At 34.5% G+C, this 14,549-nt stretch overlaps 1 protein-coding gene and 1 pseudogene across 5 annotated transcripts in view; one reads left to right on the top strand and one right to left on the bottom strand.

The window, feature by feature from the left end:
* LOC138704930 (sec1 family domain-containing protein 2-like) overlaps positions 1–13,472 on the bottom strand; it is a 115,812-nt gene extending 102,340 nt beyond the window's left edge. For 2 of the 5 annotated variants that reach the window (XM_069833356.1, XM_069833360.1), the window contains exon 1: positions 11,171–13,389. In XM_069833356.1, the coding sequence (XP_069689457.1) occupies positions 11,171–11,347 (177 nt within the window). In that variant the 5' untranslated portion in view covers positions 11,348–13,389. Of the gene's footprint in view, positions 1–11,170 lie in introns of all 5 variants that reach the window. The other 3 variants (XM_069833359.1, XM_069833357.1, XM_069833358.1) reach the window with 3 other exon arrangements.
* LOC138705292 (U6 spliceosomal RNA) lies at positions 2,849–2,906 on the top strand (annotated as a pseudogene).
* Positions 13,473–14,549: the final 1,077 nt, after the last annotated feature.

Here is a 14,549-nt window from a genome sequence, read left to right as displayed (position 1 = left end):
GCTTCTCCATCTTCAAATTTTTCCCATAAAAGAAGTTACTTACGAAGTATTTATGGTATTTTTTTTTTTAAATATAGATATAATCATAACGAAAATTGTGCTTAAAATGTTTTATGAAAAACGGTAATATTACAAAAACAAATATCACTATGAAAATGTGGTAACAACAGAAAAAAAGACTGTTTAATTTCCTTCAAAATAAGATATCATTTGTTTTTTTGCGATGGATAGAACTACAGTTACGGACGGTCATTTAAATTTTATGGTGCACTCCAATCTAGTTTTTCACGCGAAACTACAAGAATATAATCCGAAAATATAATGTATTCGCAATTTCGTAAATAAAAAATACGGGTCTAATGAATTGAGGCATCGGGTGAGAGAGGGAGCTAAGCCACAAATTTGCAAAAATTTAGATTCTGACATTTTCATATAATGTATATGCGTATTTATTTCTGTACAAATATTAACAAATTCTGCAGCCTTCTGCCCGGGTGTTTTTCGAAATATAATTTTTACGAATTCCTTAAGTCAAGTTTCTGGTGCGAGAGACGGAGCTAAGCTGACCGGAACGCAGGAGCAGAAACAGCTGCAGCTCATATCCACCAATAGTGCATCGGTCTTCAATCACATGATAGTGTTGTGTATAACATGGGTGACGGTGAAGGTGAGTTAGTTGTGAGCTGCTGCGAAAAGCCCAAGAAACGTGTAAGGAAAGAAGAAAACTGGAAGAGGAAGAGATCTAAAGTGTGTAGAAACTTGGGCTTAGAATATATAAATGGCAAAACAACTGTGTTTGTTACTGCTAAACAGCAAGGAGCAGGTTGTAAGTGCATGGAGAAAACAGAAGCTGCTAGTCTGAAATTGTGCACATACCACGTTCAGACTACTGAAGAAAAAGAAAGTATATTTTGTAAATTTTATGAGTCGAGACTACAATATGCAAAATGCTTTTTTATTCGGCCTAATAAGTAGACAAGGGTGTCGCAGGTTTTATAAGAAGGAAAGAACTGACGATTCAGTAAAAAGGAAGGTTTCTTTTATATATGCTGTGAAAAACTCAGGAGACCAGCTGATCTGAGTATGCAGTAAATCATTCTGCAGTTTATTTGCTATTTCAAGAAACGGCTCTCTACAGCACGAGGAGACAAATTTACATGAAGTTACTAAAAAGCAGGATTTTGAAAGCAACGATGATGTAGTATTGCAAGATGAACAAAAAGAAGATAATTTAATTTTTTCCGAAGTGTCACCACACGTTGATAAGACAGGTCTGCATGGAAACTACAAACACAAGTTGAGTCCTTCAGTTGAAAATAGAGTGGTGAATCACATTAAAAACTTTCCACTGTAAGTTAGCCATTACGAAAGAAGCAAGTCACAGAAAAAGTTAATTAAATCTGTTAAATCTATTTCTGAAATGTATAGATTGTATAAGGAAGAAAAATTGAAAGAAGGTGTGAATATTGTTAGTGAAACCACTTATAGAAGTATATTTAATACTCGTTTCAATATTAGCTTCAAAATGCCGCATACAGATACATGTGAAGTTTATGATGCATGGCTTTCGAAAGAAGATGATGTCATTCCTTTACAGATACGTTTGCATCACGCACAAGTTACATCAGCTTACAGTCTTCTTTCAAACTTCAAATCAGAATGCCTGGATGTGAACTGTGACTATTGCTTAATAACATATGATGTGCAGAAAGCTCTGCCAACACCCAAAATACCAACAGAAGTTGTTTTTTATTTAAGACAGTTGTGGGTATACAACCTGGGCATTCACATATGTAATAAAAAGAATGCCATAATGTGTATGTGGCCAGAAAATGTAGCATCACATGGAGCTTCAGAATAGCATCATGTCTTTTTAAAATACTTAGTGTCCCAGAAAACATAATGAACAAGTGTAAATTACGATTTTTCTCTGACTCCTGCTCTGCACAAAATAAAAATAACATTTTGTACATGATGTATTATGGTTTGGTTATGTTAGGGATGTACGATTCAATAGAACACTATTATCTTGTTCCCGGATATACTTTTTTACTTTCGGACAGTGACTTCGGTGTGATCGAGAAGTAAATAAAAAGACTGATTATGTGTTTATACCTGAAGATTGGTACCGTCTGGTGGAAAATTCAAGAGTCAGAAATCCATTTCAAGTAGTGAAGATGACTGAAGATGATTTTTAAAATATCCACGATATTGCAGGACAAATCATGAGGGACCAAAAAAACTGTGTCTGGAATGAAAATGCAGCTAAGAAAAATTTCAGTATTTAAAATTGAAAAAAATAAACATGGTGTGCTACAATATAAAACAATGTACTCTGAGTTTTGCCCATGGGAGGAAGTTCGTGTGTTTCAAAAAGTGTCTGGAAGACCGCAAAAGAAAGTTAGTGCAGACGAAGTGAAAAGAATATTTCTGCATACCAACATGAAGTGCTTATATCCAGCAGGAAAAAAATTAACGCTACAAAATACAAGGACTTAATGACCCTGCTACCTTACATACCCCAAAATCGCCATGCCACATACAATGGACTTCAGCCAGGTACTACCTCAGATGATACAGTAGAAGATCTAGGCAATAACTGAAGGTAACATATTTTACTTCCAATGCCTTGTTTTTTTTATTTATTTTTTATCTTTTTGCTTTTTAAATTTTAGTAACAAAACTTAGACACAAAAATTTCATTGTCATTAAAAAAATTAATGAAACGATTTCATTTAATTTTTTTTAAATCAATAATGATGTTTTACTGAGGGAGCAAATATTTACACAACTGATTTCTTTCTTTTTTTTTCAGAAAATGGTATTTGCACCCCTAATACTGAAATTAGTACTCGCTTCGGTGATACATATACTAAAATTGGAACGATACAGAGAAGATTAGCATGCGCGTCCTCAGGTTGCGGATCGAGGAGACAGTCTCCAGATATGGAGGGTAGCTGTGAATATATTGAATAAGCAGTCGCGGACAGCCAATGAGGGGTGGTCTTCCAGCTTGGGGGTTGGGCGAAGAGTTAATAACCCATCACCGTAAAAAACAGCTTGTTACGAATCCTTCAAATAAGCCTCGGAATGGGACTGATTCTCTGGCACAACACAGCAAAGGAATAAGGTTTTGAGATTTGGTACTTGGAATGTTACAAGTCTATATAGAACAGGAGGGGTAACATTAGTAGCAAAAGAACTAGCTAGATATAGAATAGACTTTGTGGGAGTACAGGAGGTTAGGTTAGATGGGAACGGCATAATGCAAATAGGAGATTACTTGTTGTATTATGGGGAAGGAAACGATAATCACCAATTAGGAACAGGATTCTTTATTCATAAAAGAATAAAATCAGCAGTAAAAAAGGTTGAATTTATCAGTGATAGGTTATCGTATTTAGTACTTAAGGGTAGATGGTGCGATATCGTAGTTATAAATGCTCATGCCCCTACAGAAGAGAAAGACGACCATATAAAGGATAGCTTCTATGAGGAATTGGAACATACTTTTGATCAGTTGCCTAGATATCACATGAAAATTTTATTGGGGGATTTCAATGCTAAAGTAGGGCGGGAGGATATTTTTAAACCGACTATTGGAAAAGAGAGCCTACACATAACTAGCAATGACAATGGAGTTAGGTTAGTCAACTATGCCACATCAAAAAATTTAATTGTCAAAAGTACAACATTCCCCCATAAGGATATACATAAATATACTGGGACTTCTCCAGATGGATTGGCACATAACCAGATAGATCACATCTTGATAGATAAACGAAGACATACTAGTATAGTAGACATTCGAACCTTCAGGGGGGCAGACTGTAATTCTGACCATTATTTGGTAATTGGAGAACTAAGAGAAAGACTATCAGTAGCCAAGCGAGTAGAGCAACAAGTTAATATTAGAAGATTCAATATTCCGAAATTAAAGGACGAGGAATCTAAGCAAAATTATCAGGTCGAAATTTCAAACAGGTTTGACGTATTAGCAAGTTCCGACGAAGTTGAGGAAAAGATGTTAATAGCATGTGGGAAAATATCCGAGATAATATCAAAATTGCAGCTGAACAGAGCATAGGTTATTATGAAACTAAGAAAAAGGTTTGATGAAGATTGTTGCATGGTAGTAGAAAGAAGGAAACAGGCAAAATTGAAATTCTTACAGGATGCAGTTGAGGCGAGTAGAGATAATTATTTCAATAAAAGATGGGAAGCAAATTGTACGCTTAGGAATAAAAAGAGAGATTACTTGAAGGAAAAACTGAATGAGGTAGAAACAAATAGTAAAAATAAAAACATTAGAGATTTATATAAGGGCATAAAGGAATTCAAGAATGGATATCAGGCAAGGTTAAACGTGATCAAGGATGAGAATGGTGACTTGCTTGCAGATGCTCATTCAATCCTGAACAGATGGAAAAACTATTTTGGACAACTCCTAAATATACATAGGCCAAATAGAAATGATCGGGACGAAATTAAAATACAAACTGCTGAGCCATTTATACCCGAACCCACACTTTCTGAAGTCGAAATTGTGATAGAAAATCTGAAAAATTATAAGTCTCCAGGTATCGATCAAATTCCAGCAGAATTAATACAAGAGGGTGGAAGCGCATTATCTAAAGAAATTTATAAGCTTGTACTTGCTATTTGGGAAAAGGAAATTGTACCAAAACAATGGAAGGAGTCCATAATTGTACCTATCTTTAAGAACGGGGACAAGACTAACTGTAGTAACTTTCGAGGAATATCACTTTTGTTGACGTCATACAAAATTTTGTCCAATATTCTTTTGAGAAGATTAACTCCATATGTAGATGAAATTATTGGGGATCATCAGTGTGGTTTTAGGTGTAATAGATCAACTATTGACCAGATATTTTGTATTCGACAGATAATGGAGAAAAAATGGGAGTATAAGGGTACAGTGCATCAGTTATTCATAGATTTCAAAAAGGCATATGACTCGGTTAAGAGAGAAGTTTTATATGATATTCTTATTGAATTTGGTATTCCCAAGAAACTAGTTCGATTAATTAAAATGTGTCTCAGTGAAACGTACAGCAGAGTTCATATAGGTCAGTTTCTGTCAGATATGTTTCCAATTCACTGTGGGCTAAAGCAAGGAGATGCACTATCGCCTTTACTTTTTAACTTTGCTCTAGAGTATGCCATTAGGAAAGTCCAGGATAACAGAGAGGGCTTGGAATTGAACGGGTTACATCAGCTGCTTGTCTATGCGGATGACGTGAATATGTTAGGAGAAAATCCACAAACAATTAGGAAAAACACGGGAATTTTACTGGAAGCAAGTAAAGAGATAGGTTTGGAAGTAAATCCCGAAAAGACAAAGTATATGATTATGTCTCGTGACCAGAATATTGTACGAAATGGAAATATAAAAATTGGAAATTTATCTTTTGAAGAGGTGGAGAAGTTCAAATATCTTGGAGCAACAGTAACAAATATAAATGATATTCGGGAGGAAATTAAACACAGAATAAATATGGGAAATGCCTGTTATTATTCGGTTGAGAAGCTTTTATCATCCAGTCTGCTGTCAAAAAATCTGAAAGTTAGAATTTATAAAACAGTTATATTACCGGTTGTTCTTTATGGTTGTGAAACTTGGACTCTCACTTTGAGAGAGGAACACAGGTTAATGGTGTTTGAGAATAAGGTTCTTAGGAAAATATTTGGGGCTAAGAGAGATGAAGTTACAGGAGAATGGAGAAAGTTACACAACACAGAACTGCACGCATTGTATTCTTCACCTGACATAATTAGGAAAATTAAATCCAGATGTTTGAAATGGGCAGGGCATGTAGCACGTATGGGCGAATCCAGAAATGCATATAGAGTGTTAGTTGGGAGGCCGGAGGGAAAAAGACCTTTGGGAAGGCCGAGACATAGATGGGAGGATAATATTAAAATGGATTTGAGGGAGGTGGAATATGATGATAGAGAATGGATTAATCTTGCTCAGGATAGGGACCGCTGGCGGGCTTATGTGAGGGCGGCAATGAACCTCTGGGTTCCTTAAAAGCCATTAAGTAAGTAAGTAAGTAAGTAAGTAAATAAGTAAGTAAGTAAGTAATACTGAAATTAAAGAAGAAAGTTAACTGTTAAAAATAATTTTCATGTATAGTTTGAGATGTGTACTGCAATATGAGAAATATTAAAATATATGTTGACCTAATGGTTTTCTTACCAGAAGCATAAACACAACACTCAAAATATCTCAGTTCCACCTAGTTGTGGCTTAGCTCCCTCTCTCACCTGATACCTCAAATCCCTCATAAAATCTACACAAAATATTTCCATAGAATATAAAGGATTGCGATTAAATCAGTGTTTCATTTGGTACGGAATGCATCTATTGCCTAAAAGAAAGGAGGAGGAATTTTTCATTTCAAACACTAACTATGTACATAGCTGTTTTTATGTAATTTACATTTCTAAAGATGGCTGCAAAAGGTATCTGTCGGATACAGGGGGGACAGCCATTAATCCTTCCCATTGAAGGCTTTAAGGAACCAACCTGGACAAATACCCAATGTCCCATCCCTACCTTCCCGTGGTGCAGCTGTTAGTAAGCATAATTTTACGAGCTGAACTAAAGGGAGGGGCTACTCATCAATTAGCACTGTTCAGCTTGATGAGTTAATGACTGAATTTGGTATAATTTTCCTCTATTCAATACCTAATTCCCTCTTTACCCTTTCCTATCCAATCCTCTGACTGAACTCTTCTTTCTTTGACCCCAACGGCATTAGAGCATTCGAGGCCTAGAGGTTCATTTCACTTTCCTTCCTCCTCTTTCTACTTTTCTGTTCCTAGTGCTGACCTGCTATGGCACTAAAATCGTCCTCCAGTGGCTTGAGGAGGGAAAGCTGGTGATCAACAAAATCTCCCAGCTAGGTCCAATGGACCTGTCGACCAACAGCAGGTGTGGTCCTCCAGACATACTGGGGGTTGTGTGTGAATGAAGTTGCCACCAAAACGTTAAAATATGGTGTTCATTTAAATCGGGTACAACTTGCCATTTTCACTCCAATATGAAATGAGTACCATTACGGTAAAATTATCTGGAGGTAAAATAGTCCCCCAATCGGATCTACGGGTGGGAACTACTTTAATGGTACAGAATCAACTAAATATCTTACAATGGAATGCTGGCTATATACATCAGTTAAGAAGACTGAACTAGTCAATATACTCTCAAATAATGTAGATATCTTCCTTATTCAAGAGGCAAACCTTAATGCTGACCAATTAAAATATTTTGGTTTTAAAGGTTATAGTATGAAAGTGTTACCCAAAGGTAGACGGATCAGTAGTGGAATTCTCGCAGGTATATCAAAGAAATTAATTACAAATTTTCAAATCATAAAAGAAATGGATTATCAAGACAAATTAGAACTAATAAGAATTGAAGTATGGAAAAATCAACATTTCAAAATCTACAGTGCCTATAACACACCTAATAACCCCCTTGATCTAACTTTGTTTGATATACAACCTAAAACTATCATAATTGGTGACTTTAACGCTCACTCCCAACTTTGGGGCTACAATAATGTAAATCAACCTGGAAAAATGATCATGGACCTCCTAAATACTACAACCGCAGAACTTTTCTACAGAAAAGAAGATCCCCCTACTTTCATACATTATTCTGGTTCTGGTACAAATCCAGACTTATTACTAGTAACATCAGATATCCATCACGAAACCAAGAAAAAAATAATTGAAGACCCTGGATCTGGCCATAGAGCCATCATTGCTTCTATCCATCTCCACCAAAACCGAAGAAAAGAACCCTACAATAACAAAACAACATTGAACTTTAAGAAAGCGAACTGGAAACTATTCACAACAGAACTCAATGAACATCTCAAGCTCAACACACCACTAATGGAAAATACAAACTCAGATAGATTGAACAAATATTTCTGTGAATCTATTCTTAAAATTGCACAAAAGCACATTCCACGAGGCAAACAAAAAAATACACCCCATTCTGGACAGAAAACCTGAATTTATTGAAACAAGATACAGATAAAGCAAGAACCAAAGCAGGACATAGCAAAACACCAGAAGATACTCAAGATTGGAGGAAGAAGACTGTCATGCTTAAAAAAGCAATCATAACAGCAAAAAAGAACAGTTTTAATAAATTTATTGAAAATATTAATTAGAGAACCGATAGAGCTAAAACATATGAATTTCTGAAGAATATATCCAATACACAGGAAAATACTAGCCAACCTATTATTCATAATAACAAAACGCTAACAGATAGTAGAGATATAGCAAACGCATTTAATAAACACTACTCAAACTCTCACAGATTACAACCCAATATCAAAAAAAGTGACAAATTTATCAAAAGAGAATTACATAAAAATAATAAAAACAATATTACTAGTAATATCACAAAACCTGAAATATTTCATCAAAATTTTACTTCCAAAAAATTAACTATAGCTATACAAAATTTAAAAACCAAGGAATCTCCTGGCCCCGACAACATTCATTCCGAATTTTTTTAACATCTGGGGGAAAAAGCCAAGTCTGTACTTTTATCCATTTTCAATTTATCATGGAACACCTCAATTCCCGCAGCTTGGAAAAAAGCAATCATTGTACCAATTCACAAAAAAGGGAAACCTGCTCATGATGTTAATAGTTATCGACCAATAGCACTATTAAGCAGGATAGCAAAAACAATGGAGTCAATGATCTCCAACAGATTAACTTGGTATTTAGAATCCCAAAATCTTTTATCACCAAGAAAAGTCAACTACACTCTACCAATGAACAAGTCATACGCCTCGGCCAAGAAATAAAAGACAGTTTTAACAAGAAAGAACATACCTTGGCAATATTTATTGACTTTCAGTTAGCATATGATTCTGTTTGGAGAAATAAATTGTTACTAAAACTCCTGAAATTAGGTATCTCCAGCAAAAGAAAAAGATTCATTGCCACTAAATTCAATAACTCACTTTCTAGTTACAAACATATCGAGGTCTACCTCAGGGCACTGTCCTCAGCACAACTTTATTCAATATTTATATAAATGACTTACCCTCCCTATTAGAGAAATCAAACATGAAAACACCACTATTTGCAGATGATATAGTTTTGTGGACTTCCGGATCTTACAGACACAGAGACAAAATTCAAAATTCTGCTCTTAAAGCTCTAAATCAACTACATGAATGGAATACATCAAATTTGATGACACTCAATTTAAGCAAAAGTAACTACCAAATATTTTCACTTGGTAAAAGAAAAAGAGAATTCAATATCCAATACAATGACCAACTCCTTCCTAGGACTTACGAATCCAAATATCTTGGAGTTATTTTCGATAGTAAGTTAACATGGAGCAACCATTTGAAATACATTTCTGAAAAAACTCGTAAAAGATTCTCCCTTCTAAAAAGACTAGCAAGAAAGAAATGGGGATGCTCTAGAAATACTTGAACACTACATACAAAATGTTTATACAGCCAGTGCTGACATACTGCGGAGAAATTTTAATTACTTCACCTTTCATAAACGAAATAGAATATGTCCAAAACCAAGCTCTCAGGCTCATTACTGGTGGAAACAAAACAACCCCAATAGATTCTATGAGATTCTTCACTAATATTAACAGCATCAAAATGACAATAGAAGAAAAAGCACTGATTCAATATGAAAAACTTATCAGATTACCAGGAAACAATTGGCATTCATACACTCCTCTCTGTAGATTGAAAACTCAAAAAAGTTTCATATCCATGGTTCAAGAATTAAAACAGAAAATCAATATCCCGAATTTAAAAGAAAACTTACAAATTAAACCAAACCCTTTAACTCTATTAAATATAGAATATAATCTAAATTTAACAGAAGAAATACTGAAATCAGATTTAAACACTGAAATAATGAAACAATTGTCTTTAGAGACAATTAATATTAGGTACCCTCCACAAAACTGGCTTCATTTATACACCGACGGATCCTTGATCTCCAGAGAACAAGGTGTCGGTGCAGGTGTTACGTGCTGTCTCTTCTCACTTTATAGATCTCTTGGATATGGAACAACAAATTTTGATGGAGAAATCATTGTAATAAGTGAAAGTCTCAGGAATCTTCTATGCCACATCAATAAATTTAAGAATGCAGTTATATTGTCAGACTCCAAAGCAGCTATTCTATCAATAGTCTCTAAACACACACCTTCATCTCAAACAGCAGAAATAACTAAAATGCTCTCTCAATTAATATCACTCAATAAAATAATTGTATTCCAATGGATACCATCCCATTGCGGAATCCTAGGAAACGAGAATGCGGATGCTTTAGCAAAGAAGGGCAGCACTGCTACTTACAGACCTGTTACTAAATCTACGTATTACTCTGTGAAAAGATTTATTAAATCTACATACTTAGACTTCAACAAACAAAATTTGATAACAGAATCTCAAGGGAAAAAATGGAACTCTCTGCATCATAATTCACAGTTAATTCCCGATTTACCACGAAAATCGTCTGTAGCTGCATTTAGATTGGCAACAGGCCATGATTGTTTGGCCAAACACCTGCATAGAATTGGAATATATCAGTCTCCTAACTGCCCACTGTGCAACTCAAACCAAGAAATGAATTCGGAACACCTCAAAATCTGTGCTTCAGTGGCTGACCATGATAATATCTTTGAAAATATTGGAGTGCAAGAGGTCAAATGACTTTATTGTCAAACGCCTGGCATTAGAAAACAACAACATTTCTAAAGATTTTCCTGTTTGTTATAAATTTAATACAGTATTAAGTTTTGGTTCTGCTATATAATTTTTGTGAAGCCTTTTATGTATTGTAATAATACTCTGTCACATATATGTAGTGTATATACAGTAAGTTACATATAAATACTTGATACTATATGTCAAATTATTGTCAAAAACTGTTTACAGCTTTATACAATTTATTGTTTGAACCAACTATACTTGTCCTTTCCACAGGACATAGTCACTATTTACCTAACTTCTGTTAAATTTGACTAAACACTGAACTTCAATAACAGATAATGACGCTGAGATAAGAGCTCGAGCTATCAATCATAATCTTATAGCCTAAAATTTATAATAACTTAATAGTTTACCTCAAAGGCTGAAAATTCCTTTACAGTTAAAGCTCCAGCTGTTATCATTTGGACCAATCCACCATTCCAATGTAAACATTCTGCTCCTGGATTATCAATATATACAACTGCTTTTTTAACTTTCTTGCATATTTCCTTCCAACCAATTTGACAAAACTGATGAAATGTCATAACCATTTTGACGTGCTAATAGCTTTCTTTCTACATTAAACATGAATTTAACAACGAAATTATATACAGCATTCTTTAAGTCAATCACAGAGATATATTAAATTAATTAGGCCCACTTAAACAAAAATATACAAATTCCTTCCACTCCCTTTATTTCAATGGTTACTCAGACATATAAGCTTACTGATGGTTTTATCTGAAACAAAGTAAAACAGAGTCGACATTAATAATAATAATAATAATAATAATAATAATAATAATAATAATAATAATGATAATGATAATATACGTAGATTAATTCCCAAAAATCTCTCTCCCGAGTCAACTCATTCTCAAGACACTGATGGGGATGTATCTAGTGCATATGATGCTCATAGGGATGGGTTCACCTCTCTGAGCACCGCTCAATGGTCTGCTCATTAAAAGAGGAACTGATTTAAATAATTTCAAGGGAAAAATTGTTCCAAGACCAGGTATCGAACCCGGGACCTTTGGCTGAGCGCGCCAACACACTACCGACTGAGCTGCCCAGGAATTGTATCCAACATGAACTCAATTTTTCCCTTTAGATCCACATACCTCAAGTGGGCTGACACGTCATCGAGGACTCAAAATTGAGTGCACACAAACTCTGTGTGACTTGAATTGTAGTTTTCTGTTAATGAACAGCGACATATATTATGCAAATCTGGCTTTCAGGTATAGCTCCCTGTGAAGTTGATTTGAATAATTTGAAATTATTCAAATCAGAAAATCAGATTTGCAGGAACTGATATATTTGAACAGCTCAGTGGCTCATCAACTCTTTTTTTTTTTTTTTTTTTGCAAACAGCGGGAGAGGGAGGGTGCATTTGAAAAATATGATCACATTTTCAGATGAAATACAAATTTTTATACATTTATTTATTTTAATCAGAATTTCACATAGGCCTATATAAAATGCGAGTCAGCAACTGAAAGCCAAGATGCAAGGATGTGCAGGAGTTGGCTGTGAATAGCAGAGTGAGTATAGAGAGAGCAATGCCCTGCATTAAATTAATACCCAGCTACAATAAAAGTAAGCAGCATGTATTACAAAAACTAAAATGGGTGCTTAGGGCAAGAATTAAAGTTTAAATATGTGAAGAAGTAAAGAAGAAAAAAGAATGTAGTTTGGTGAAAAAGATGAATTAAAATAGGACATGGTGAATAATGCTCTCAATAATGGGAGGAATAGAAATGAATGCCGGTCTTGAAAAGCTAAATAAAGTGATCAGAAAAGAAATGAAGATGGGATTCAACCAAAATGTAAAACAAAAGTTACAAAAATTCTGTCAACAATAACAGACGTCAAAATAAGGATAGAGATCAACAATAAGAAGATTGAAAAGCCATAACAAAGAAATAGTCATATTCATTCATTATTCATTCAGTGTTCAGGTCTTTCACTGCAAACCCAGTTTTCTCCAATCTTTCCTAGGCTATTTTCTGCCTTCCTCTTTGTCTTCTCATATGATCCATATATATTAAGGCGAGATATGTGACGAGGTTAGTGGGTTAGTTGAGGGGATTATTTAAGAGGTGAGATACACAATTGACGTGCAAAAGTTGAAATTCATTTTAGCTTCTAGGAAATGATCAACCCATCTAACCCATAAAGAAACTTATAAATCAGACATCAGTCCAGTAAGTGGGACGATATCGAAGATTGGCCTCTTTTTATTTTATAGGTTATGTAACTGATTTCACGACATCCCAAACCTGCAGAATGGTGTAGCAAAGTTCAGGTTTCCCCTTATTTTTATTATATGCCTTATTAGAAGTTGTTAATGCTTATCTCTTACAGATTCTTTATGAAACCTGACACATTAGCAAGAAAACTGCTGAAATGAGAAATGTCTGTTCTTTCTTATTAGTAGAATAGTCGGCAATAGTCTTTATGCAACACTAAATCTTCTTCATTCCACTTAATCTTATAAATGAAACTATAGTTTAACAAATCTATGCTTTTAATAAGCCTTGAAAGACTACAAAATTACAAATTAGAGATGGGCGAAAAATAACGTAGCAGTTACTTAATTATAACGGTTACAAAAATAACTTGGACACGAAATAACTAGTTACTCGCTATATTACACTGTTACTTTTGCCTAACTTCAGCAAAAGAAACTATATGTATCTATTTATTTGTCTATGATCACTGCATTCGTGATCTAGATCACGATGGCAGTGCTATGATATGTATATAGTTACAGTAACGTCATTACGTAGTGTCCAATCTGTTCACAAGATAGCGAGGCAGTGCTAATGTGTTTCGCCATCTGGCCATAGAAATATCAACTAAGTCCGTTCCCTAGAGCAGAGCACTGATAGCACGGTTTCGATCAGAGCCGAGAATGTGATATTTCACAATATTATTGTTATTAAATCTGTAACAAAAATTTATTATAAGGGACTATACTCTTCATAAAATATTTCCACCCGAATTGGAATGTGTATCTGCAAGTAAACCATCACAAAAAATTAGTCATGATGAATAAATCAATTTCGTTTATTATAATATATCATAAGCTATTGATGTCCTTCGAAATAATATAACGTTTTCAAATATTTAAAGTAAACGAATATTGCATGATTTGTCGCATTAGGGGCTTATTTCTTTCATAGGTGCATTTAGCCTATCAATATAGGGTGGGGGGAGGGGTGTAAGAAAATTTGAGCTTATTTATATAGGTACCGATACCGATTCCATGATTTATTATAACTGCATTGCATTTTGTCTATATTATATGCTGATATTAATAATTAAGGATATATGTATATTATATATAACATTACACGTAGCTAGTAATAAAAGTAACAAAACGTATTATATTATTGTGTAGTGTGTACCGCAGTGAGTGGAATGTGGATGTCTGTTTAACACAGAAATTTCAATGTGTTTGTTACGAGTGTTGAAATCTTCATTACTGTCCTTTCTGTTAATGTTTTTACTTTTGAAGGTCAATCAATCCAATATTGTATGGCATTTTTGCTACAAATGTATTTGTCAACGTTTTCAATCATTTTTACAAAGTAAGTTATTTAGCATTCTTGTTCGTGGATAACTAACTGCTTCCATAGACTGCTTCTGTGTCTCTGCTAGTTATTTAACCGTTACATATAACTTCCTCTTATGTGATGTGACTGCTATTTTGTCTCCGGCAGGAAATTGTAACCGTTACTTATA

This window comes from Periplaneta americana, chromosome 8 (genome assembly GCF_040183065.1).
Source record: "Periplaneta americana isolate PAMFEO1 chromosome 8, P.americana_PAMFEO1_priV1, whole genome shotgun sequence".
Taxonomy (NCBI): Eukaryota; Metazoa; Arthropoda; class Insecta; order Blattodea; family Blattidae; genus Periplaneta; species Periplaneta americana.
This window is presented reverse-complemented; position numbering and strand designations above follow the sequence as displayed.